General features: G+C 56.4%; 9 protein-coding genes across 9 annotated transcripts; 5 read left to right on the top strand and 4 right to left on the bottom strand.

The window, feature by feature from the left end:
• Positions 1-35: 35 nt before the first annotated feature.
• RNA14 (cleavage polyadenylation factor subunit RNA14) lies at positions 36-3,996 on the top strand (the record flags this gene model as incomplete). The annotated part of the gene is made up of 12 exons (XM_076675808.1): positions 36-734; positions 903-1,193; positions 1,271-1,411; positions 1,489-1,769; positions 1,845-1,934; positions 2,025-2,400; positions 2,470-2,548; positions 2,616-2,753; positions 2,820-2,972; positions 3,045-3,494; positions 3,572-3,850; positions 3,935-3,996. 12 exons carry the CDS (start codon positions 36-38, stop codon positions 3,994-3,996), a joined length of 3,039 nt encoding a protein of 1,012 aa, XP_076536947.1.
• Positions 3,997-4,139: 143 nt separating this feature from the next.
• JCM15063_005586 (class I SAM-dependent methyltransferase) lies at positions 4,140-5,600 on the bottom strand (the record flags this gene model as incomplete). Its single annotated transcript, XM_076675807.1, has 5 exons — positions 4,140-4,538; positions 4,631-4,840; positions 4,904-4,922; positions 4,994-5,047; positions 5,122-5,600. The coding sequence occupies 5 exons, from the start codon at positions 5,598-5,600 to the stop codon at positions 4,140-4,142; spliced, it is 1,161 nt and encodes a 386-aa protein (XP_076536946.1).
• A 338-nt stretch (positions 5,601-5,938) lies between these two features.
• JCM15063_005585 (opsin family protein) lies at positions 5,939-7,245 on the bottom strand (the record flags this gene model as incomplete). The annotated part of the gene is made up of 5 exons (XM_076675806.1): positions 5,939-6,250; positions 6,313-6,558; positions 6,640-6,748; positions 6,814-7,112; positions 7,189-7,245. 5 exons carry the CDS (start codon positions 7,243-7,245, stop codon positions 5,939-5,941), a joined length of 1,023 nt encoding a protein of 340 aa, XP_076536945.1.
• Positions 7,246-8,295: 1,050 nt separating this feature from the next.
• Positions 8,296-9,986, bottom strand: JCM15063_005584 (uncharacterized protein; the record flags this gene model as incomplete). The annotated part of the gene is made up of 4 exons (XM_076675805.1): positions 8,296-9,307; positions 9,478-9,650; positions 9,720-9,830; positions 9,879-9,986. The coding sequence occupies 4 exons, from the start codon at positions 9,984-9,986 to the stop codon at positions 8,296-8,298; spliced, it is 1,404 nt and encodes a 467-aa protein (XP_076536944.1).
• A 127-nt stretch (positions 9,987-10,113) lies between these two features.
• On the top strand, positions 10,114-11,552 carry RVS161 (amphiphysin-like protein RVS161; the record flags this gene model as incomplete). Its single annotated transcript, XM_076675804.1, has 7 exons — positions 10,114-10,235; positions 10,540-10,738; positions 10,807-10,902; positions 10,969-11,046; positions 11,121-11,243; positions 11,308-11,421; positions 11,496-11,552. The coding sequence occupies 7 exons, from the start codon at positions 10,114-10,116 to the stop codon at positions 11,550-11,552; spliced, it is 789 nt and encodes a 262-aa protein (XP_076536943.1).
• Positions 11,553-11,908: 356 nt separating this feature from the next.
• JCM15063_005582 (uncharacterized protein) lies at positions 11,909-13,879 on the top strand (the record flags this gene model as incomplete). Its single annotated transcript, XM_076675803.1, has 1 exon — positions 11,909-13,879. The coding sequence occupies one exon, from the start codon at positions 11,909-11,911 to the stop codon at positions 13,877-13,879; it is 1,971 nt and encodes a 656-aa protein (XP_076536942.1).
• A 1,694-nt stretch (positions 13,880-15,573) lies between these two features.
• On the bottom strand, positions 15,574-16,440 carry BET3 (TRAPP complex core subunit BET3; the record flags this gene model as incomplete). Its single annotated transcript, XM_076675802.1, has 5 exons — positions 15,574-15,693; positions 15,756-15,956; positions 16,037-16,136; positions 16,197-16,297; positions 16,369-16,440. The coding sequence occupies 5 exons, from the start codon at positions 16,438-16,440 to the stop codon at positions 15,574-15,576; spliced, it is 594 nt and encodes a 197-aa protein (XP_076536941.1).
• Positions 16,441-16,655: 215 nt separating this feature from the next.
• JCM15063_005580 (uncharacterized protein) lies at positions 16,656-19,128 on the top strand (the record flags this gene model as incomplete). Its single annotated transcript, XM_076675801.1, has 14 exons — positions 16,656-16,713; positions 16,822-16,877; positions 17,019-17,162; positions 17,261-17,348; positions 17,425-17,456; positions 17,550-17,778; positions 17,845-17,861; positions 17,924-17,981; positions 18,049-18,299; positions 18,366-18,600; positions 18,668-18,740; positions 18,798-18,858; positions 18,946-19,008; positions 19,072-19,128. 14 exons carry the CDS (start codon positions 16,656-16,658, stop codon positions 19,126-19,128), a joined length of 1,422 nt encoding a protein of 473 aa, XP_076536940.1.
• Positions 19,129-20,008: 880 nt separating this feature from the next.
• Positions 20,009-23,366, top strand: JCM15063_005579 (uncharacterized protein; the record flags this gene model as incomplete). Its single annotated transcript, XM_076675800.1, has 4 exons — positions 20,009-20,994; positions 21,067-21,289; positions 21,362-22,018; positions 22,092-23,366. The coding sequence occupies 4 exons, from the start codon at positions 20,009-20,011 to the stop codon at positions 23,364-23,366; spliced, it is 3,141 nt and encodes a 1,046-aa protein (XP_076536939.1).
• Between the last annotated feature and the right edge of the window lie 1,287 nt (positions 23,367-24,653).

Here is a 24,653-nt window from a genome sequence, read left to right as displayed (position 1 = left end):
GTTTAGTAATCAACTACGATCGTGAACTGAAGGCCATGTCGGAAGCAGCGCCCATCGACCCTCGACGAGCGAGACTGCAACCGCAACCGGACTCGGACGCTCAAGCTCCGCTTGACGCCAATTCAACAGCTCCAGGAGAAGAGCTGGACACTGTTCCGCAGCTGCCCGAAACCGCCGAAGCCGTGACAGAAGATGCCGCAGTGCAGGAGATCGCGCCCGATCAAACCACGGCCGTTGCTCCTGCTTCTGAGGTCGAGACTCCGGCAGACCCTGTAGTAGAATCCGAGATGGAACTGGAAAAGCCTGCCGAGGATGCAGCCGTGCCGCACCCCGAGTCACTCGAGGCGCCCGCGGCGAGTTCACCGTCTGGTCTCGATGCGGCCATCTCTGCGACGCTTGCGGACGCAGACTCCGAGCCTCCGACCGAACCGACAATCATCGCCGCGCCGGAGCCCCCGAGAGACTCGGCGGGCACCCCCGCGTTGTACGAAGCGGACCCTTCGTCCACCGAGGTTCCCAAGATCGACACGCCGACCGTTGTGGCACCCTCGAAGCCTGCTGCGACCAAGCCGACGTCCTCTTTGTCGAGAGTGGCTCAGTTGACGCAGAGAGTCGAGAAGAACCCGCTCGATGGAGAGGCCCAGTTGGCCCTCCTGCAGGAGGTCGAAGCGAAAGGAGACCTCGAACGTACCCGAGAGGTGTACGAAAAGTTCCTGAATACTTTCCCCGATGCCGTGAGTCTCACAGACCTGTGCCAGAGCCTGGCGCGATCAAGCCGAGCCTTGAGACTCGGAGTCTCGTAGCTTGTCGAGTCGGTTCCGAGTTGCGTCGCACGAGAGAAAGCTGACTCTTGTCGCTCGTCTTGCTCTCATTCTCATCGTGGCATGTTTGTCCTGCACTAGTCTCAGCAATGGATCTCGTACTGTGACCTCGAGTTGCAGCACGGAAACTTTTCCGAAGTCGAGTCGATCTTCTCGCGTTGCCTCCGGATCAGCACGTCGGTCGACCTGTGGCGTTTCTACCTCGATTACATCCGTCGCATCAACCCGATCGATTCGAACAATCAGGAAGCGGCGAAGCAGACGCGTAGCATTATCGCGAACGCATTCGAGTTTGCGCTCGCTCACATCGGGCAAGACCGCAGAGCAGGCGACGTCTGGGTCGACTTGATCAACTTCCTGAGAGAAGGATCGGTCAGTACTTTCTTGCTGGGGCTTGAGCGATACCTCGTGCCCAGTCGAGCTGAGCTTGCCCTTTTTCTCGGAACCAGACCCGAGGAACTTGGGAAGAACAGCAAAAGATGGACGCCCTCCGAAAAGCGTTCCAGCGCGCTGTACAGGTTCCTCTCAACAACGTCGAGCAGATCTGGCAAGACTACAACGCGTTCGAGAACGGTTTGAGCAAGATGACCGTGAGTTTCATGGCCAGCCTGCTGCCGCCCTTTCTATGTCGCTGAACCTGCCTTCTCTCTCTCCCGCACCTCGACAGGCCAAAAAGTTTATTGCCGAACTCTCGCCGTCCTACATGACCGCCCGCAAATGCCTTCGCGAGCTTCGAGCACAGCACGATGCGCTCTACACGCCCCTCCTGCCTCACCCACCTGACTGGAACTCGACGCAATCAACTGTCGCGCTCGAAGGTTGGAAGCGATACCTCGCGTTCGAAGAATCGAACCCGCTCGAGATTGACGACATTGGCACGGTCATGAACCGCGTCAGCTTTGCCTACCGCAAGGCGTTGGCATGCTTGCGGTTCTATGCAGAGGTCTGGTCAGCCCAATCCCCCTCCTTCTCGTCGTTGAACCTCCAATTCTAACCAAGATGACTCGTCTCGAAACGATACAGGTACCTCTCGGCGAACTACAATTTGCGAATGGGCCGAACGGACGAGGCAAAGGGTCAACTTCAAGCAGGATTGACTGCGATTCCTTCGAGGTCAGTCTCGCTCTCGATTATTTCCGAAAGCTTCTTCCTTTGACTCGCGTGCTGACTCTGCTCCCGGAAATCGTTCTACAAACCCCATAGTCTCTTGCTCGCATACACTCTGGCCGATATCGAAGAATCGAACCAGGACCATCCTGCGTGCTATGCCATCTATGACAACCTGATCGCTCACCTGTACGGCAAGATCGCTCAGCTCGAATCGACTGTCGCCGACGAGACTGCTGCCGCGATCGAAGAACTCGATGCGGACAACATTGAACCGAAGCAAGAGGAGAACGGAACCGGAGATGAGGACATGGACGAAGGTGGTGCGGTCGAGAAACGTGAGAAGCGGGCTGAAGAGGAGGAACAGAAACGCAAAGAGGTCAAGGACAAGTACGAACCGGAACTCGAAAAGCTCAAGAAAATGGTCTCGAGCGTGTGGATCACCGAGATGAGGTTTGCCCGCAGGGCCGATGTAAGTGCTCTTTGAACCAACACTTAGATCTACCGAGAGCTTATATGACTGTCTCGTGGTCATCAATAGGGCGTCAAACCCGCGAGGCAAGTCTTTACGAAAGCGAGAAAGTCTCCTCATCTTTCTTGGCAAGTGATCGAGGCATCCGGTAAGGTGGCAGATCTAAAAGTTCATGATGGCGACTCGCCCGACTGACCTTTCCCATAATTATTCAGCGACAATGGAGATGTACTGGAACGAGGAACCCAAGGTTGCGACCAACGTGTTTGAACTCGGTCTCAAGCTGTTCTCGAAGGAGCCGGAATACGTCCTGCGCTATCTCGATTTCTTGCTGCAGCAAAACAACGCCAACAGTACGAGTTCTCTCGCAAACGTCAGGTGTTCGCCGTTTTGAGACTGAAGTATCGTGATCACGACAGATGCCCGAGCATTGTTTGAGCGTACTGTCGCGTTGATCGAGCCTCTCAAAGCCAAGCCTATTTGGGATCGAATGGCTCAGTACGAGTACGAATACGGAGACCACCTGGCAACACAGAAAATGTTCCTGCGTTACGCCGAGGTTTTCTTCCAAAGTCAGTAACACTTTCATCACATCAGACCTTTTCTCCTGATGGTCATTGACAAGAGATCGTTATGTTTTGCAGTTCCTTCGCCTATCCGATTCGCGTCCAAGTTCGCATACCCTGGCCTCGAAGATTCGTTCATCCAGGATCTCGGACCGTCAGTGTCGGTGCTCTCGCGAGCTGCTAGAGGGCGGTCACCATCCCCTCGGCGAGGACGGGCCAAGCGAGGACTCTCCCCAAGTGAGGGCGAGGGAGAAGTTGCCAATCGGGGCACCGATGATGGAGACAACAAGCGACCACGAATCGAAGCGTCCCCAGCGCCTTCCAATCAAGCAGGTGGACCGAACGTGGGCGGATCGGGACCAGTAGGACGCCCAAATGGAGGAGGACCGAGAGGTCCTCCAGAACCTGCTCCGGCACTCAACCGGGCCGCGCCGTTCATGCTCGACCCAAGAGGGGACAACATTGCAGTTCTACCCGATGCGGTCGTCTTCTTCCTCGGTCTGTTGCCTCCTGCAGCCGCGTTTACAGGTCAGTCTCGGCTCTACCCGCTGCCGACTCGATTCCTTTTGTTCGAAGGAAACTAACTCGCTTCTTGGTTTGAGCAGGACCTCAATTGAACCCAGTCACGATCATGGACATTATCACAAATACGATCTTGCCTGGTTCTGCTCCAGGACCTGGACTACCAGGAGAGAGGCTCGGAGTTCCTCCTCGGGCGAAACGAGAACCGTTTGGAGGAGGCGCACCCAACGCGGGTTACGGAGGACCTCCCCAAGCAGGTGGAGGTGGGTACGGAGGAGATATTGACCGGAATGGCGGTGGTGGAGGAGGTCACCGAACAGGATATGGGGGAGGTCCTCGAAGACCGCTCAGCCCTCAACGAGGTAAGTCGGCGATTCGTTCGCTACCTTCTTTCGACGACGTTTGCCTTTCTGACGGCGTCACTCTACCGTTTCGTTACGCTACAGCTCCTGGAGCTGGTGGCCAGCCTGTAGGAGGAGGAGGAGGAGGATACGGTAGGCGATACTGAAGAAAAGCATTCAAGTAATGCCTCATTTCTGAAATACTTGCATCCAAGCATCTACCTGATTGCAAGAGCGTCCGAGTTGCCCGTAAAGAGTCTTTCCAAGTTGCTCTGTTCGTGAGAGAGATGAGCGATTCATTGTCAAATCATTATTCGACCCTCGTCCAGCTACCATGTACGAATCGTCTCGTGCACTCCCATTCCTGCGCCCTGTTTTCCAGTTTCCTCTCGACCACTTCGATACTCCCTTCGACAGTGACTCCGAGCTCTCGACACGCTTGATCGACGAGTCCCTGTACCTCTTGACTCGAGAAGAAATACGTCATGGTTTGGTCTCCCCGTTTGTACCAAGGTCGGTTCTGTTCGAGCTCGCTGCTCGAGTCGGCAGTCGCCGAAGGAGAGTCGGATGTAGGGTTCGTATCGGTTTGATTCGAAAGCAAGGCGGGTACGGTCGCGTACGATGCTGATGGGAGAGCATGGAATCGCAATTGGGCTTCATCGTGTAGTGCGTAGTCCCGGATGAGCAATGAACCTCCCGGTTTGAGAAGCTAATAGTGACCAAATGAAATCAAGGGTTAGACAAACATCTCGCTGAAGAAAAAGAACAAAAACGCTCGGTAGCGCGAGAATCTCGACTTACCCCAACAAGAGTTTTGACTGCTGCTGCATGATTCCGAGGCGCGAGTGCCGACAGGACGAACACGTGACTGACAATATCAAACTTGAACACGGGTTCCCCAAACTCTGGTGGTACGTCAGCCAGGCGAGCAGCGAGCGACGGCGCAGTTGGAGGTTCCGTCAAGTCGTGCTGGAAGATGTGCACCCTTGACGGGTCGTGATTCGCGTGGGCCTGACGCGAAAAACTTTCAGCACAAGCGAGAGAGTAACAGGTAAAACAGCAGGAAGAAAATACCTTGGTCAATTCTACGGCTCTATCGCACAAAGTAGAAATTAGATGCTGATTGAGTTTATCCGGGAGATACAGTTAGACAGGACCACTCACTTGGCAGCAAAGTCGAACCCGACGAACTTGGCTTCCGGGTAGAGCTCGAGCAGGCTGCGAGATCGGATTTAATGGAATGAGCCAAAGACCAAAGTCTCTGCTTCGTGCTTTGGGTTATCTTCACTCACGGATAGATGAACGCGCCTGTTCCGCATCCAGTTTCAAGTACCGCTTTACCCTTGCCTTTACCCTGAGGGTCGCCTTGCCCGAGTTTGTGTTTGAGATCCCACTCTCTCTCGGTCCAATGTCGTTCCTTGAAGAACGGGACCGCTTGGTGGTTCCTGTAGAAATCGTTCCAATGTTTCCCCGCGAGTCGTACCGTCTTGTCGACCCAGAATTGAGGAGCTGCAGTACGGTTCTTTGCGAGGATCTCTTCGGGCGTGCCAGTCAATGGAATTCGAGGTTTGCGCGGTTTCCGGTTCGAGGTGGGTTGATGAGAACTTGATGGATCATTGGGAACAGTCAATGGATTGGGAACAATCGATTCGGTACGAGGAGATGAAGGTGTCGCTCCAGTCGAAGAACTTTCGGCAACCGGTGCACTTAGATCAGCAGAACCTTGAGGTCTCAGCTGGTTGCAAGGAGTAGCATATGACGAGGAAGCCATTCTCTGCAGCAAGGGGATTGCGATCAAACGCGAGGCGAGGCAAGTCCGCAGCCTAATGATCTCCCAAAAAATCTCTCGTGCGAAAAAGCAGATGTTTTAAATGGTGCAAGTTTGCGATAGAAGATTGAACGCCAAGGTGAAGAGTGCGAATTAAGTATAGGTAGAGGTAAGGACAGGGACGAAGGTAAAATGGGTAAAAAGGGCGGAGAGCTATGTGCAGAGGTGTTGAAAGATACGATCCGAGGATATGTCTAATGGGAATCCAAGCGTCATCGTTCAGGGCGCACTAGATGACAAAGTGTCATGGCTTGGCGCGCAGGAGTAGAGAGGAACTGAGTTTAGGCGGTCTCAACGACACGGTTCGAGTGAAGACCGTCATTGATGCCGCTGCGGGGGGCAAAGGCAGGAGTGCCGGTCGTGGCCGGGTGGTTTGCACCAGTGGCCGACGAAGGAGCCATCGAAGCACGCGGGGTGTCGGCGACCGAGTAGTTGCCGTTCTTCTCGTTGAGGAGAGGGTTGGCACCGTCAGAGTACTTGCCCGAGGTGAAACCGAGGCGGTTGTAATCGAGCCTCGAGACGGCGAAGACGTGGATGAAGCAGTACACGGGCTTGGCGAACAAGTCGAGAACACCGTAGAAGACCATCTCGGACTGAATATTCAGAAGAATCAGTTGCTGTCGACTCGGTCTCTACTATAAGAGGAGATACTCACGGTAGGGGTGATGACGTTTCCTCCGTCGGCGACTCCCCAAGCAATGGGGTAGAGGAGCCAGAGAACCGAGAGGATGATGGTCGAGGTCATGTACGCCTTGGAGAAGTCGGAACCGAGGCGGGCAGCCGAAGCACGGCCGGGACCGAGGAGCATGTACCAGATGACGACGAGGGCAGCGCATCCGAACGCGAAGAATCCCCACTTGTAGACCGAAGGAACGAGGGCACCAATGAGACCGGTGACGATCTGTGCGCGAGCGCGAACAAAGCGTGGTACGAAAGATCAGTTTCGCTCCTTGCAATATGCAGAGGCTGCGTTGAGACTCACCATGAGAAGATCCATGAAGATGAGGATGAAGATTTGCGAGAGGGGAAGGCCGGTAGTGAACGCGAGCTCGAGGAGGAGGAGAGGAGTGGTGATGGTCCAGTCAATGTATCTGTGTGTGCCGAGAGGGTTTAGCTCGTGACGTAGGAAAGATAGCTACAGACGCAAGATGCTCACCGTGCATACCAGATCGAGCGAGTAGGATTCTGGACACCAACATCAACCCAGTTCTGTCCCAGGGTTCCGCCGCGAATGAATTCGACGGGAACGGCAGTCGCTCCGAGGTCGGAAGCCATGGCAAAGTAGGCGATCGAGGCAGTGAAGCAGATCGCGGCGGCGAGCTCGTGGAACGCGCGTTGACCGGCGGGGCGGGTGAAAGAGAGACCGAAGAGAGCCATCGCCGAGACGAGCATCACGGCGAAGACAGCCCAGAGCCAGTCAGAGGCATGGGTAGTGATGTCGATGTTGGCGACGAGCTAAGAACGCAGAGGGTCCGTCTCGAGGTCAGCTCGGCGATCATCGCGGGACGCAGGAGCCTCGATCGTCACTTACAGGGTTGTAGTCAAGGACATCGTTAGCGCGCTTGAGGATAGCGCCGGTGGACTCCATGGCGAGCGAGGTCGAAGAGGGCTAGGTGCGTCCGAGCAGGGGAAGGCGAGAGAGCGGTGATAGTCGAGAGACGCGGTGAAGAAAGAGAGGAAAGAGAGAGCAGGGAGAGTGAGGCTGGTTCTAAATAGGTTTCGTCAGGCGATGCCCGAGGTCTATTTCCGGCCCGCAAGGTTGCGATGGACGACTCGCCCAGTAAGCGTTGACGAGGGTCGGGCGTCATCGGTTTTGCGCAGGTCCGCCGACTTGTCGTCATTCTCGGTCTCGCAAGTTCGTTAGCAGGGTCGATTCCTTTGTCGATCCCTGCCTAATCAAGGACACGTGTCCTGTGCGCTCCCTGTACTCTGGCTGCTTAGCGAATCCGCTGAGAACCTGCAATCCGAGATCCGCGAGTCCGATCCCGCCTGCATGAGCCTGCCGAAATTGGTGACGTCGTGCCTCTGACCGGGCATGTTGACTGAAATATGTGCATGCTCATTACGGTGGGAAGCACATGTTGACTGGCCGTACATATCAAGGTACTGTATGCAAGGGCATCGAGAGCCGACTTTACTGTACAGTAACTTTGAGCAAGGCCGAGGAAGCGCGCTCCCGCAAATCTCGCTCGGATCTCGAGTCTCGCGAGCAAGTTACAGTAACCTGGGGACCGAATCGCGTTGAACCTTCTGCAGCCTGACAGTCGGTCAGCCGGGTTCTCACACAGAACAACCGCAAGAATTATTCGGCAGTCCTGTTCGGCACCGGCAGCGTGAGATCGAGGACGATGTGCAACAGATCCAAGCCGACCCGCGCCTCGAGAGCTTCGATGCGCTGCCTCCGGGCCGCCCGCCATTTCATGTGAATCACCCGTCGATCGTCACTTGCAGTCATCATTCGTCGGTCCACACTGTCACATCGCTTACATAACTGGTTCGCATTTGTATGCTGTATTTATAATGTGACAAGCAAGCTCGTGAGTTCGGGCAGACACAAGCTCGGTCTCGTTCAGTTCCAGAGATGTGAGCGACAATATTATCTCTTTGCAAAGGATGTGTGGTCCTATCGGCTCTCGTCTCACTCTTCCTCACTGCTGTCTCCCCCGAAATCCATTTCTTCCTCTCCATCTCGATCGTGCCCATCTCGTCCTTGCACGATCCCGTTGCGCTCGTGCTCTAGAAACGCCGGCATCTCGGGCATCTCCCGGTTCAGGCTCAAGTAGTAGCGCGTTGGAGAGAAGCTTAGAAAGTGTTCTGACGAGGAGAACAACGACGTCTCGTACTGAACTTGTCGATGGATTCGAGCGAGAGGAAGAGGAGGCGGTTCTCGAGGAGGAGGGGGAGGGGGAGGTCCGGGCGGTAGTGGAGGCGGCGGACCGGGTGGTAGCGGCGGTGGAGACTCAGTTGGAAGCGAGGGCTCTGGTGACCGTCGAATCTGATCCTCACCCGGCTCGATCACCTCGCTTCGAGGGCTGTCCACTTCGTCTTGCTCGTATACCTCGAGCAAATCGATTTCTTCGAGAGTCCAATCGTGTTCGCCTTGTCTGCGTTGCTCGATCACTCGACGACTGAGACTGTGAGGGTCCTGTTCTCCATCGATCCAAGTCCACCCGCTCGGATACCCCTCTCTCGCAATCCGGCTCATCCACGGCAGCTCTTCCGTCGTGAAGCTTTGTCCTCGAGGCGCGAGTCCGAGCGCAAGCCGCAAATCGTTCGAGACGGTTCTGGGCCTGAACCGATCGTGAAAGGAAAGGAACCGTTGTCTCTCTGATTGAGCGTTCTCAGGCAGGAGTGGGTTGTTGCGCAGATCTGACAGTCGATGGTACGAGCTCGATGAGGAGCCTGTCGATGTCGCAGCCTGGAACGCTTGCCGGTTTGCCGAGATGGTCGCGCCGTCTCTTCGGAAAGGACAAGCAGCTAGCGAGTGATCGGGCGAGAGACAGTTGAAACAAGCTTTCGCAGGCAAGAGATGATTCAGGAGCGAGCCTGGACTATTCACGGTCTCGTTTTGCACTGGGGTCGCAAGCACGTTGGTTTCGCCGAGGATGTTCAGGGACCGACAGGTAGGAGATGTTGGCGCATAGTCGTAGCTGAACCCGTGGCCGAAAGAAGAGTAGTGCGAGTCGTCGACGATGTGCGAAGGCGATGCAGTCACAACGAAGAGAGGAGGAGAGGGTGTAGGAGAGAGAGAGCGTTTTCTTTTGGCGGGTCTAGCCTCGATGTCGCCGCTCTCCCGGGAAGGCGAAGGCGAGCAGTTCACGCCCTGTCCTCTTGTGGGAGTTCTGGGTTCAGGGCATGGGTCCATTCTTTGACGAGGAGTTCGAGTTTCTGCTTGTCGATGCGATGCTTCATTACCCTGCCTCCCTTGCCGATCCTGCCTGCGAGACTGTCGAACGAGTCGTCCTGACTGAGGTGAAGCACAGGAATGTCGTACTGGTGTCGACATGTTCCAAACTTGTCAGCCCGCGAGTCAGAAGGAAGGACGAGCAAGCCTGTACGAACCTGATAGAGCCGACGCCAAGTCTGGCGATCGTAAGCCGAGTCTGGGTCTTCTCCCTCGAGCTTCCTGATGTTGTAGTAGTTGAGCACGAACGGAGCCTGTTGCTCTGATTCCTGTCAGCGCGAGAGAAGCAAGCTGCGATCTAAGGGAAAGTGACTCACGTTGCGTTGGACTTGGTGGAGATCTTGTTTCGCGACCTCACACAACGAGCATTCAGGTCCTCCCGTGAACAGCGTGAGTCTCGGAAGTTTGAGTTGGCGACTCGACATGAGGATGCCACCGGAGTGTGGAGGAGAAAGGGAACAAGTTCAACTCTCGCAGCTGCGCTCGCTGCTCGGCTCGACTCTTCAACTCACTTCGGCAGCAGCTCTACTACAGCAGTACCTCGAAGCAAGCATGTCGTGGTCTGGATTCAAGAAGGCTGCGAACCGGGCAACGACCCAAATCAGCATGAAGGTCGGCTCGGTGGAGAGAACCGACGACTCGGCGTTCAGACTCGAGGATGAGAAGTTCAAAGTGTGAGTACTATCTGGATACTCGGCGAAGGACTGCAAACTCTGGCATCATGCTCGAGGCGCGAGGGTGGCAGGGTCGCCGATACGCTCGTCATCGACGTGAGCGGGGGTTTACATCATCTCGCTGTCTCTGTCCAGCCATTCGGGAAGGGACGGATCGGGGACTATATGGTCCATCGAGGACTGCCACGAGCGAGGGTCCGCTGTACGAGCAGGACATGCGAGCCTCTGCCCCTCCCCCACCGAGATGATTGCCCTTTGTCTCGGCGTGCGTACTGAACCCCTGTCTACTCGCACTATTCGACAGTCTCGAGAAGAACTCGACCGCTCTCCACAAGGAAGCGAAAGCGTACCTCGACGCCGTTCGTTCCGTTTCGGCATCCTCGACTCGGATCGGCACCACCCTCGACCTCTTCTTCGGATCGGATGCGGGCGAGGCCGCCATGAGCGCAAACGCGTACAAGCGAGCAGTCGAGGAGATGGAGGGCAACATTGCGAGGACGATCGTGAGTTGTCCAAACTCGAGACAGGTCTTTCTCGCAAGACTCTTTCTGATAGGGTCAATCCTTGGCAGGATGCGCCCTACCGTGCTACCGTACTCGAGCCAATCGGCAAGTTCAACTCGTACCTCCCCGAGGTGAGAAACGCGATCACGAAGCGAGAAAAGAAGGCAAGTCTTGAGTCCGCGCAGTAAGAAACAGGAAGAGAGTCTGACCCACAGAAACGCTCGGAACAGTTGCTCGACTACGACGCCGCACGAGCGAAAGCGCGCAAGCTCGGCTCGAAAGATTCGGACCCGGTCACTCTCAGAGCGGTGCGTCGCTAGAGCGTAGAGGTCTACTGGCGGTCCTTCGGGCATTGCTGACGATCGTGCGATGGACAATTCAGGCCGAGACAGAAGAAGAACAGGCGCGCGAGATCTTCCAGGCGCTGGACAGTCAGCTCAAGGATGAACTGCCGCAGATCCTCGACCTCCGGATCCCATACCTTGATCCTTCGTTCGAGTGCATGGTACGTTCGACATTTGTTCTCGGAAAGCAGCCACAAATGCTCATGCATGCCTCGAAATTTGCAGATTCGACTACAGAGCCACTTTGCAACGGATGGATACGAAAAGCTGGGCGGCGTGCAGAGGTACTTTGCCGAAGGAGTTCGCGACGAGTACGCTTCGGGTGGACTCGACTCGCAGGTGAGCTTGCTTGGTCACTGTCTCGGGCAACTCGTGTGACTAACCACCGCATTGGGTTTCGGGCGATCTGGCAGGTCGAAGGATGTCTGCAAGAGATGCGAGAGCTGTCGATTGTTGGTTTGAGCGCGTGAGCGAGTGGGGCGTTGAACCCTGTCTGTATATGATGCTCCTGTTGCAAGACGTAAAGAAATCACTCGGGTCCAGATACCGAAATTGCGAGAGAGTTTCGCGAGCAACTCTCGAGACGCTCGCCGGGCGTTTCGCTGCGTGATTCGTGTTTACCACGCCGACGCACCAGCACGCTCTCGTGTCGAGCGCATACAGTAAGTCTGCCGTCCGAGTACAGTGCAGTCCCCGTCTCTGACGCTGACGTTCACCGGTCGTCCCGAAAGAGTTGGACCCGGCCTCATCTATTTCGCCTCGCGCGCTCGCACTCCTTTCCGACGACTTGTAGAGCTAGGTAGACAGCGGCTGGGATGAACGGAGGATGCGATCCAGCTTTATCCGACTCTCTCGCGTCTCTCACCTCCCATCACCTTCGCCCGCCAAGTCGAACGCTCAACCGCTTAACTCGACACGACTCGCGCAGTACGCGGCGCACACACTCTCTCAATCGACGCGACACGTGTATGGAACTTTTCGCGAGCCTTTGCCTGTGCCGGACAGAGCCGACACGGCTGCGTCGACCCTCGGCCGGGAAGCCTCCGACCACCTCGTCTCGACTAGTACACCACTTCCCAAAACCTCGAGTGAACCATCCTCATCTGGACATAAGCGAGCAAACCCCGGCGAGTCGAGTTCTGACGGGGTCGAACTTCGAACGAAGTCACGAGTGCCTCGCTACACCGCCGACTCGTCGTTCGCGAGTACGAGCAAGCATTCGATTACCCCAACTGCAACCTCACTACTCGATGCCGACACCTCGCAGTTGCCGTCGACCGAGTCGGAGCTGTTCACGCTCTTGCGGCGGATCGGATCGGTCTACCCCAAGATCGAATCGACCTGGTTGTACCAGTTTCACGCGCATCCGCGATTACGACCCCACGTCTCGACTCGAACTTACTCGTTCGTGTTGACCGCCGCGTTTCGAGACAACGATGCGAGACTCGTCGAGACCATTCTCGACGAGATGTCGGAACGCTCGATCAAGTGGGATCGAGATCTTGGTCGGGTCTTGTTGAGAGGGTATCGGATGACATCGCAGGAGGACAAGTGGCGAGAGGTACTCCGGAAACTCGAAGGCGAGCCTAGACCCGAACCCGCTCGAAACCACCTCGAGTGGGTTGTCGAGGGCAGGTACACGAAAAGGATCAGTCTCGGAGCCAAGGGCAAAGGGAAAGCGAAAGAGGGTACCGCAGGACTAGGAGGTGAAGGCGTCGGATGGAAAGGGTGGAGTTTGCGAGCGAGGGATCGTGAACAGCAGAAACTCGATGCGCAGGAACAAGCACAACTGGAAAATCTCAAGACCGCTTCGAGCTCGTCGCTCGACCACGTTGTCCGACCGAAGAAACGACCACCAGCTCGAACGCGAACAATCCTGCCCAGCTCAAAATTGCGCCCTCGAGTCCTGATCCCTCCTCATTTTGATCGACTGTCCTCGTCTACCATCTCGGACCTCGTTCAACTGCTCGTACAGGATCAACGTCGAGAGGAAGCTCTTTCGCTTGCAGCAGCCTGGCTCGATGCGAATCGACCTAATCTCGAACAACCGCCGAATACATCGGATACGCTCATACGACAAGGTCATGTCTACAACGCGACCCTCGTCGTATTGCTCAACATCCTGCTCAAGCCTCTCCTCCTCGCCCAGGCCTCTGCTTCTGAACTCGTCGCGTTCATTTCAACATTCCTCTCCCGCCATGCCCCTCCCGCATCCTTGCCTCAACCTCTACCACGTCTTTCAACGCTGCGGCATATTTTGTCCGCTCTCACCGGCAAGAAGAATGCGTGGCGGGATGGCAAGAGGATCGTCGATCATTTCGGATACACTTGGGGGTTACCGATCGGTGATGCCGGATTCGAACAACGTCAACACCGCATGCGATTCGTCCCTCGTCGCAAAAACGATCCGCTCAACAGGCAATCTACAATCTCGCAAAGTGTCAACGATTTGGCAGAGACGATGCAAGACGGGTTGTCGGTTCCACCTCACACAGTTGCACCACCTTCAATCGCGGTACTTTTGTTGCGCTTGGCAGTCGATACTCATGCGACTGAATCGACTCGGTTCAGACCCTCGGAAATCATCGCGTTTCGACACTGGTGGAAGTCTCGTCTCGAAGCCGAGGGAAGTAGTGATTGGTACCGAGGTCAAACGGTCAGACACTTGTTGATCCAAGCTGGACAAAGTGGCTTGTTGAACAAGTACGTCAACAGTCGCAAGAGGAAAGAATGGTGGGACCTGAATGTGGGAGCTAGGAGACGACGAGGGAAGAGTAGGAAACCTTCGTCTCGTTAAGAGAAGTCCTCTTCGTGTACACATAGCACAAAAGCAAGATCGCAGCAATTCTGTTCCTTCCTTTGCATAAACTCGTTCTTGATCGTAATTTGACGCATTGCAACGCACGGTAGAATCAGCGCGAGCGCGGACGGTATTCGCGGCAAGAAATTAGAGTTCGTCCGGGTTTAGACTGCTCGACTGCAGTGTGTCCTTTATATCGGAAAGGAGGAATCGACAGCTTCGTGATCAGTCTGGAGCAAAAAGAATGCAACGGCAGAACAAGGGTTCCGACCGGCATCTCGAAAAAAGAGGGCAAAAGAAGAAGTTGAGTCGTACGGGAATCGAACCCGTCCCGCGAGCTTGGAAGGCTCGCATGATAACCACTTCACCAACGACCCGATGACGTGACGGCTCAAACAACAGTATATGTCTCAATTTCCAGCTTATCTGCATCGTTCAAATATTTACCATACAGTACATACTTGTAATGAGTGACCTCCGCATAACAATGAATGTATCGGAGACATGAGCTGTACTTTTTGCGCACAAGCTCGGACAAGTTCATCTTGCAGGCGCCAATTGACGAGAGGATGCGTTCGACTTGCTCGTAGATGACGGAACGTGCGCATCTCGCCATCAAGCGTGGATTTCTCGATTTCTGACCGAAGAACCGCCAGATACCAGTGGCAGGACGAGCTGGCGCCCTGGGGACCTCCTCTGATAATTGGCGGAAGCATCACTGCCTCCACAGGTGGTCTTGCATGGCGTGTAACATTTCCCGCTCCCTGGGGACAGGTACTCGGTCTCGCCTGCTGTCATCGTTGTTGGCATGCTCGATGACGGCTACAATATTCATTCCCAGTCTTGTGCCTCTTCCACGGCTATAGCACCTGATCGCTTGGGGACGGATCTCGGAAGGTGGGTGAGGGAAACTTGTATTACCACCACAGTGTGTGCTGACTGACGTGCGTCTGAGGAAAATCAGGTTGCCACCAACCCGAGGAGAGACCGCAATCAGTCTGCCTGCGGCCTAACAATCAGCTTGGCAGCAGGCGGTTCATCAGCTCGCAGCCGACCTGACCGCGCCTTCTCAGCAGGCCACTCACAGGCTGATGAGCAGGTCGCGAGCAGCTTGATGTTCAGACTGTCTGCAGTCCGGAGCCAGATACGATCAGGGGACCAGCAGGCTGATCCGGGGTCAGACTGCTGGCGGTCTGCTCATCAGGCTGGGTCAGACAAATGGGCATGTGGCTTATTTCGCATGCGCTGTTTTTACTCGAGCTCTCTGATGGCTGCGTTTCCGGCGCTCGTAAGATCATCGAATTGAGACTAGTCGCCTCAAGCAGATCGCCTCTGCTTTGACCACCACAGCCTCGAACAGCAAAACAGGAAATGATTGTCCGCAAAGCAGAAAAAAAAAAGCAAAAGAGAAGATGAGTCGTACGGGAATCGAACCCGTCCCGCGAGCTTGGAAGGCTCGCATGATAACCACTTCACCAACGACCCGATGCGAGCTGAGTCATTTATAAGCGTTATATACTTTGCAAACACTACAAATGGCTCAACTGCACCGATTGGCCTTTTCTGGCGCAGCGGTTCAAGCACGAGACTTCTCGAGATCAGTGAAATCCAGTCTAGTACTCAGCGATTGTATACCAGTACAACATAGTAGCACTCTTCGACAGTAAAACGCGATATAGGAACCTTGAACCCTAGTCGTCTCCGGCTGGCATTTCCTCCTCGAGATACCGTACCAGGGTCACTTTGAGTTCCGTCTTGTCGTCACCTCGTAGCGTGTCTGTCACAATGGTCGCTTCAACGCTTGTTTGGATCTGACGCGATGATTGAACGAGTTAGTCTGTCGTTGGACTTGGAATAGGGAAAGACGACACACCATCTCGAGAGCTCCGCGTATGACTCCTTCGAGGATTTTGATGTACGAGAGTCCACCATCGACTGCCTCTTGTGGAAGCTCGACAAAGTCTGTCAAGGGATTCTCCTCGAAAATGAGAGAGAACGCAGGTTGAGCTTGTGTGGGTGATACTGGGTGGTGGACCAAAGTCGGTGTAATCGACAACAGTGCCCGGAAAGCAACCTGATCGGACGTTCGAGAGACTCGTCAGTCCAGCAGGAGGGGCTGAAGAGTGGACCGCCTCTGGGTCGATTTCGACCTGCCTTTGAAATGACCTCTCCGACTTCAGCGAAATCTTTGCATCTTCCGAGCCCAGTGCGCGCGAGGAAATCCTCGATCAACCTCACTCCGATATTGTATCCCCTGGAACGAAGATGTTCAGCTTGGCGTGTTCGAACCAAGGGCGTGTAGGCTTTTACTCACATCTTGTCGAGTTGTGTGTTGACTTCCTGGTAGTCTTCGTAATCTTTGACGAGTTGCACGACTAGGGCGCCGTATGTCAGCGAGAACAGTTCGGCATTCAGCTACGCGCACAACTCGGATGGGTGAGTGTCTTTCCGCAGCGGTCGAACCAGGATGCTGTCTTTGCACGCACTTTGTCCGACTTGAGGTAGGCATCACCCATAGCCTTGTACCGAGCTGCTGACGTGGACGACTGGAAGTTCATGTTGATCCAAGTGGTGCCGTCAAGTGGAGCAGCGCAGAACTGTCTGGCGGAGCGGGTCTGGGCGTTCGATGCGAAGCGTACGAGACGCGACTTGGTTGTATGCTGCGGCTAGCAGATGCCGAGAAGACGGGTGCGTTCCAAGCCAAGATGCGTCGCGAGTCGCGCGCTTTCACCGCTTTCGACTCGTCTTCTCCACCAACTATCCGGTACACAAGATGGCCGAAGCAGTCACGAACGTTTTCGGCACCGTGACGCACTTTGCTTCGTCTATCCGTGAGCTTGCGTCGCGTCGCAACGGCGTCTCCTTTCATTGAACCCCCGCTCGAGCCGATCCGGGTTCGTCGGAATGACCTGACCCTTCAATGTGCTTGTACCGAACAGCCCAGCCCCTCTCGAGTCTGCACCAGCTGCTCGCTGCCGAGGAGGAAGACTCGAAGGTACGCTGCGCACCACGTCCCGGGCAGTCAGCCTAGATTATCCTTAGCCGGAGCCCTTCGCAAGCGCGAACAAGGATATCTATCGCCAGAGACAGACCAACCCAGTTCGACTATCCGTTCTGACCTCGTGCCATCTCGCAGCGTATTCGTCCAAGCGCGACAGATTGGTGGGTCGACACGATCCGCTTTCGAGGCTCGACCGTCCCTCGAGTATGGCGCGCCGTGACCATCTGCACTCTGTGGTCCGTCGTCGTCGCAGTCATAGATCTCGTGTATGGCAGGAATGTACAAGCCTTCCCCCTGTATCGCTGTGTCGTCGAGCTGGAATGGCCGCACCTTGAACTCATTCTTTGAATCGTCGCGGCCGCGCTCGCGTGACGCAGCTCGGTTTGACCAACAGCGTCACCCCTATGCTCTCGATCGTCGTTGGACTGTTGCTCGTGTTTAGAAACAGCTCTGCCTACAGCCGCTGTAAGTCTCCTTTCTCTGCGAAACGCTCAAGCTCACTGCGTTGTCTGAGTACAAGCGGTTCTTGATTTCTGTGCAGGGGACACGGGTCGGACCAACTTTGCGAAGATGGTCAGTGAATAATAACCGAAACGGCGTTCACGAGCTCGTCAAGAACAGTCGAACTCGTGCTGACGAAAAACGAGAACCGCCATGCGACCACAGACCTCGATTGTCAGGTCTCTCTCGAGAGGAATCTGGATCAACATTGGTGCTCCAACGGCTGACAAGTCGCGGGTAGACGCTCAAGGGCACGTCCAGAAATTGTCCGAGCGAGAGATGGGACAACGTGCAAAGGACTTGCAAGACAAGGAGAAGTGCTTGAGATTGCTCGTCGCGTTTGTCGTTGCGGCGAAGCACCACCTGCGCGGAGAGTACGGTACTGGTTATCCTGGTGAGCTAGGGCTTCACGTAATCTACCGGATTCGAAAGCTCATATCTGGCGCGCCTTTACTTCCAGACCTCGAGGCGATTCTCGTGAGATCCGTACGATCGAGATTGCTAGTGCGCTCTTGCCTGACACTCTCGCGTGTATACAGCCACATAAGTTTACAGAATTTGCGCGCACAACTGCCGTCACGCAATCCACCGCGGCTCGTCAGTCATCGCCAGCCATATCATGCGGAAAAAGCTATGAGCTGATGTATGCTTTTTCATGTGGCAGACAATTCGACCAGCAGTTCTGCCTCTGCCGGTGAAGTCACGGAATCGGTCTCGCGTGAGATCCGACGGCTCAGCGGGGGACAACTCGAGCCGCCAGAAGTTCCCCTCGCGACGAGGCGGAATGAGGACCTCGAGTCTCAGTCGAGCGGCGAGCGGAAACCACTGCTCAAGAAGAAGAAGCAGAAGAAGGGTAGCCAACCGGGACGAGGACCGGGAGCACCCAAGATGAGGAGGACTACGACGGCCGAGTCGGTATGTTCCAATCTGTCGGATGATCTCTGTGCACGGAGACACTGAATTCCGAGGGATGCCACACAGCGCGCCGTGTTTGATTCCTATCTCGCGAAACCGTCGCTCGCCCTTCCGTTGGTCATTGCGCACCAGATTTCACTGTATTTCGCTACGTGCAAGCGCCGCAACCAGCTCGAATCAGTTGGGCCTGCCGGATACAACAACCTCGTCGGATCTGTGACAGCGCTCGTCGATTGCTTCACCACCTGCGAGCGATTGGTCACGGTCGAGATTCCGAATGTGTATACGATTCATCTCAAGCGTCCGTTCATCCCACGCGTCGCTTCCAAGGTCCAAAAGAGGGCAGCTGATGTTGTCGAGCGTTGTAGAGGTCGTCACGATCTACCTTTTGACGCTTCCGCCCGTGCTGGTCGAGCAGATGGGTTTCATGATGATCCCCTTGTGAGCTCTTACGCTCGATCGCAACTGTCCTCCAAGTTGATGGTCGCTCTTTGATAGCGTCTCTCTCGCTTCATTCATGCTCATGGGCGTCGAGGGCATCTCGAGCGCAATGGAAATGGTCAGCTCGAATTCCCTCGCCTCGCCATTCACCTCTTGGAAACACATGGTCGCTGAACGGCACCATTTGCTCTTTCTGATTCTACAGCCTTTCGGAGGCGACGACAGTGATTTGCCGCTCGACCTCTTTTGCGCCGAACTTCGCAACGAGGCAAGCTGTGTTCGCGCTGCATCGGCGTGGGACCGCTCGCTAACCTCTCCTCTGCGCCCACAGGTCGAACACACGATCGCGTGTCTTCCGCGAGCTTCAGACGAAGAGTGGAGCATGTAGAGACTGGCGTGTGTATGCGATGCTGGCCATGCATACGGCCCACGGGCGAGCACGTTTTTCTCGCATATCCGAGGGAAAATATTTTCTGTTTCTCAAAGCTGTTGCTCCGCGGACAAGGACGAGCAAGAGGGTCGTCCACATACAGCTCTGTCTTGGTTCTTCATGTACTGTGCATTTGCAAGCAGTCTCGCCATGTCGACCTCAGCAGCGCAGATGACCGTGATCCGGCCGACAGCTCTGCAACAGCTGACCCGACACATGGGGCGGCTTGCGTCCGGGAACTCGAACGAGGACGATCGGGCACGAGCAGTATACGGCGCAGAGTGGTAAAGGGCTACTTGACCTGCTCACGAATGCATACGAGCGCAGACAGAGACTCGCGCATCTCATCGAGGGCGCAGCGTGGTTGAATCCGGCGTCGAGCTCTCCCCGCCGCGAAGGCGACGCCGGTTCGCAATTCTAATTCGCTCGCCTGCATACCTTCACTCTGCGTGAGCTTCTTCAGCCCGCTTCTCCCTGTGTACCACCCTCGCCGGCGCCGCGCCCCGGGCTTCAGCGCACACATAAACGCGCGTACTTCGGAATCCCCTCACTCTCAGTATTCAAATCACCTCCTCGCCGCCTGCCCCTCGCCCCTTCGATCAAAACACTGCCGCCCTTCGCTCCGCCGGCCTCGCGAGGCCCTCGAGCACTGCCTCTCACCCTCTAGGAACGTCCGACTCGCGTGCGTGCCGCCTGTCGCGCCCTGTAGCGCTTCATCACGCGAGGCTTATCTCAACGTTGCCTCGTCCCCGACCATCCCACGCGTTGTTTACCGACTTCCGAAACAAGCCTCGCGTCTGCATCGCCCCATTCTCGCCTGCGGTCTCTCGTCGACACCATGTCGACCACCGCCGCGTCGTCCGCGTCGTCGCCGTCGGTTTCCGCGTTCCACTTCGCGCCGTCGCCCTCGAACGGCCTTTCTCCGGCCAATCTCTCCCCCTCTCCCAAATCGCCCGTGTCTCCCTCCCCGGATGACTCGCCATCGTTGTCTTCCGGACTCGACGGTCACCGCAGCACCGGATCGACCGCATCCAACACGCCCCGGTCAGATGTCCCCACCCCGCTGTACGAACGCGCGGCTTCGGTCGCAGGCGACTCTGTCAGCGCCCTCGCGCGTCCGAACGGGGCTGACAGGAGCACATCGTACAAACACGAAAAGGACATCTGGGGGACGAGCGGCGCCGTGACTGCATCCTCGCCGAACGGAACCCAGACGTTCCTCACTGCCGGACCCTACTCGGGCGCGGTCGGCGAACCTGCTACCCAGCGAACTGTTCGAGCAGCGAGTGACGGTCTGCTCCTCCAGACTGGGTTCGGTCCGACCGCATCGAACGGGTTCAGCCCACCCGCGGGAAGGATGTCGAGTCTTGGCAGCGACGACAGTTCGGAGGAACAGGCCATGTTCCGGGAACACCAGAGGAAGAGCCTCGAGAACTCTGCGAACGCTCGTTTCGTCAACTCGGGCCACACCTCGTCGTCCACCAACTCGAACAACGGCAGTTCGCGCTCGTTCGGGTCGGCCGCGAGCCCTTCCTCGAGCCCGTTCTTTACGCCGCTCTCGATGAGCTCGAGCAACTCGACTGCCGCGTCTTCGGTGCTGCCTCCACTGCTGTCGCCGACCTCTCAGTCGCCCCCGGGCTCGTCCCGCCTGCCCGCGTTCGCAACCACCGCGACGAGCGCGAGTGCCAACGAGACTGACAACAAGGGAGCAACTCTTCACCTCGGTGATCTCGATGTCTGGATGGACGAGCAGTACGTGCGCGAGTGTTGCAAGATGATGGGCTGGGACAATGTCACGGGGATCAAGATGAGCCGCGGCGCGAGGTTAGTCTGCAGTTCGTTGTCAATGCCCCCCCTGACTTGAGTACTGACGCAACAAAGTCACGTTAAAAGCAGTCCTTCTTCAGGCTACTGCTTCATCACGTTCCCATCCCCAGCGGAAGCGTCCCGAGTGCTCGCTCGATTCAACGCGTCCCCTCCGATGCTTATGCCTCGCAGTGGGCGAACGTTCAAGCTCAACTGGGGTACCGGAGTACCGGGAAGTGCCCCCAAGTGGGAAGGCGAGTGGAGCGTGTTTGTGGGTGACCTCGCACGAGAAGTGGGCGAACAAGAACTCATGGTATATTCAGAAAATCCTCCTATCCGCTGGATAATCTCGGACCGAGCGCTTATCGATCGCTGAGAATTGCAGGGCCTCTTTACTCCTCTGTTCCCCTCGACCAAGTCGGCCAAAGTGATGACGGACCCGTCCTCGGGCCTTTCGCGCGGCTACGGCTTCGTGCGTTTTGGCGAGGAATCAGATATGCAGCGCGCACTGTCAATCGGCTTGAACCCCAACTCGGGATTGCTCCTACATGGTCGAACGATCCGGATCAGCGAAGCGACTGGAGGCGCAAGCGGTACCCCTGGACTCGCTGACGGCGTTGCAGGGTTCAAGGAGCGCGAGCGCGCGAGAACGAGGACGACCAGCGATTCGAACGGGCTGAATGCGACTGCTCCGGGATATTTCCCGCCTTATCCGCCAACGTCGCAGCCGCATGAGTTCGCCTCTGCGAATGGTCCTCCAGATTATCACCTGTCGCCCTATCCTTCACCATTCTCGCCCTCGCTCGCGCTGTCTCCGAATGCGCTCCAATTCGGACCTACTACCTCGCAGAACAACCACAACCCGCTTTCGCCATCCTTGAGGGGTCCTCTTAGTCCCCAACTCGCAGGCGCAGGAAGGGAGAGCAACGGTCCTATCCGGCAGCCGATTCCCGCGGGCGCGGTTCCGCCAGGCGGGGACCCCAACAACACCACCGTGTTTGTCGGTGGTCTGCCTGCTTGCATCAGTGAAGAGACGCTCAAGGTTAGCTCATTCCGAAGCAGAAGCAGACGTGTCTCCCCTACTGACGATGGGACATCCTCGAATTCGATCACAGAGCTTCTTCCAGCACTTTGGCGAGATTACGTACTGCAAGATCCCAACTGGTAAAGGTTGCGGCTTCGTGCAGTTTGTCAAGCGCCAAGACGCCGAGCTCGCCATTGCCAAAATGAACGACTTTCCTATTCACGGCAAGAGTCGAATCCGCCTGTCCTGGGGTCGAAGTCAGGGCGACAAGCAAGTCGAACACGTGCGAAAACTCGCGAGCGCGCTCGGCGTCCCGTTCGACGCCGTGTGGAGGATGGTTCAAGGTCAGGACAACTCGACCATCAAGCAAATTGCGAGTGCTGTTGGCGGTCCTGCTGCGCCGGCCGGAAATGCTCAAGCGCAACAACACGCTGACCGCCAATCTGCTGCCGCTGCAACTGCAGCCCGCATGGATCTGCGAGCCGTCGCGAACGCCGCTGGGCTAACGGAGGCCGAAGTGCTCGACCTCGTCAAGTCTGGCACTCCCGGCAATGCAGCCGGTCCCTCGTCTTCCCTCGCCGAACGTGCCAACAGTGGTTCGACAACGAACGGAGACGCACTGCTCGAACGGACAGGCAGCGGCGAGAATGGCGCCGCGCATCCCCGGAATGGACCCAATGGATACCCGACTCAGCAACCGCTACCGCCGCAGCACCAGCAGCACGCGATGCTCCCGCTTTCGCCGCCGCCATCAGCTGGCCCGATCGGAGCTTTCGCCCCGGGACCTTCTCAGCTGCCTCCCCCTGCAGCCCATGCCCACAATAGTTTCGGCAACCCTTACGGCCCTCCTCACCCTCATGTGAACGGTCCCTTCCACCCGCCTCCGCCTCACCCTGCTTTCCCGCCGCCACCGCATGGGCACTCGTACCCTCAACAGCATCCGGGCGCGTCGCCATACAACGCGATCCGACCCGACTCCTACGTCGTACAGACGCCCAACACGAACCCGTACGAGCGTGTCGATTTCGCCGAGGGTGGTCGCCCGACGCCGCCATTGTTGCCGCCAGGCAACGGTTACCCTGGGGGAGATTCCTTCGCAAATTCCCCTCCTCCCTCTGCCAACGCGGGCTCGCACGGGATCGAGGACTCATTCGCGGCCATGTCGTTCGGAAACTCGTCTCAGGCGCCCCGCACGCTGCCTCCACCGCGTGGGATGTCGTACGGCAATGGAGGAGGCGTTGGTGTCGGATCCCCCAATGCACCCGATTTCTTCCCGAGCGCACTTGGTAGTCCGACGACGACCAAGTTCGAGATTCCTGCCGAAAGCTCGTGGAGCTGGAACAACATGAGTGCTGGCCATGCCTGAGCGCCACCGAACTCGCACAGAACATCAAGTGAGCACTTTGCGCTTCTGTCTACGCAGCCTCGATTGCAATCTGACTGTTGCTGTTCTCGTGCTTCTCAGATTCTGACTCTCTGCACCTCAAGCTCTTGCTCGAGCATATACCCCTGGACCGCACCTAAAATCTATCGACTCATATCGACTCTCGTGTTTCCCATATCGACTCTCGCGCTTCCTATCGGTTTCTCTCTCGGCATCTCTCTTCTCCGAGGCTCTCGTCCCGTCTCGATCATATACATTCCCTTGTCTGTCTCCACTCTGTCGTTCTCGCACGCACCAGCCCCCATATCCTTTACTACGGAAAACCAGCCCGCATTGATGGCCGAGAATACGCTTGGTCTCGAAATCAGCTCGTCCTCCCGCACCTCGTCATCGCAAATCCTCTCAACCTTTCACCCTGCATTCGCTCCATTGCTCGCCAGCTTTTCATTTGTTGTCGATCCTTTTCCCGTCTCGCAATTTCCGCAAGACGACCCCTGTTCGCTCTTTCTTTCCGATCATCATCTCTCCTTCACACTCTCCTCCCCTTCCTGCTGCTGTGACATTGCTTGTTCGTATCAAAGGTCAGGTCGTATCCGTTCTGTATGTACTTGTCTCTTGGTCGTCTGCTTTCGTTCTTTCTCAATATTTGGTGTTTCCCTTCTCTCGTTCGTTTGCAAATTCTCTCTTTCGTTCATGGTGGGCCAGCACGACCCAATGTGGCTTTTCTCTACGCGAGAGCCAAATCGAGCTGCTCAAGCGCTCGACTCGAACCCGGATCGAGCCTGCGATCTCATGTCCTGCAAAGTCAATCGCGAGCGCTCGCGTTCCGATCGGCAAAAGCGTCGGTTTGTGATGAGCTCAAGAGAACGTCGAATATGCGACAATTACTCGAGAACGACTGTCATGCCGTCGCACAGGAAAGTAGACTGGCGAGAGAGCGGGAAACGAGCGGAAGTCGTCGCGCAGAGTGCAATTTAGCGCTCACGGTGGAAATTGCATACAGAGTGCCGCCGCGAGAACTCTCCTTCCGAGATTGTCACGCTCTACCCTGCGCGACCATTCGCCTTTCCCGCCTCCTTCGCGTTCGTCGACCACGGTTTGCGACGGCTGCGCGCCTTGCAACCTTCCCGACTTTGCCGTCGTTTCGATCTTGCGGTGTACACCTTGCGGACGCTCCCTCCCTCGTTCCTCGAAGGTCGCTTCCGATATTCCCGTCCTTCAGCGTCAACGATTCGCTACGCCCTTTCGCTATCGAGATCGGCACGTGCA

This window comes from Sporobolomyces koalae (genome assembly GCF_050403365.1).
Source record: "Sporobolomyces koalae JCM15063 DNA, S_koalae_JCM15063T_v1_ctg2, whole genome shotgun sequence".
Lineage (NCBI taxonomy): Eukaryota > Fungi > Basidiomycota > Microbotryomycetes > Sporidiobolales > Sporidiobolaceae > Sporobolomyces > Sporobolomyces koalae.
This window is presented reverse-complemented; position numbering and strand designations above follow the sequence as displayed.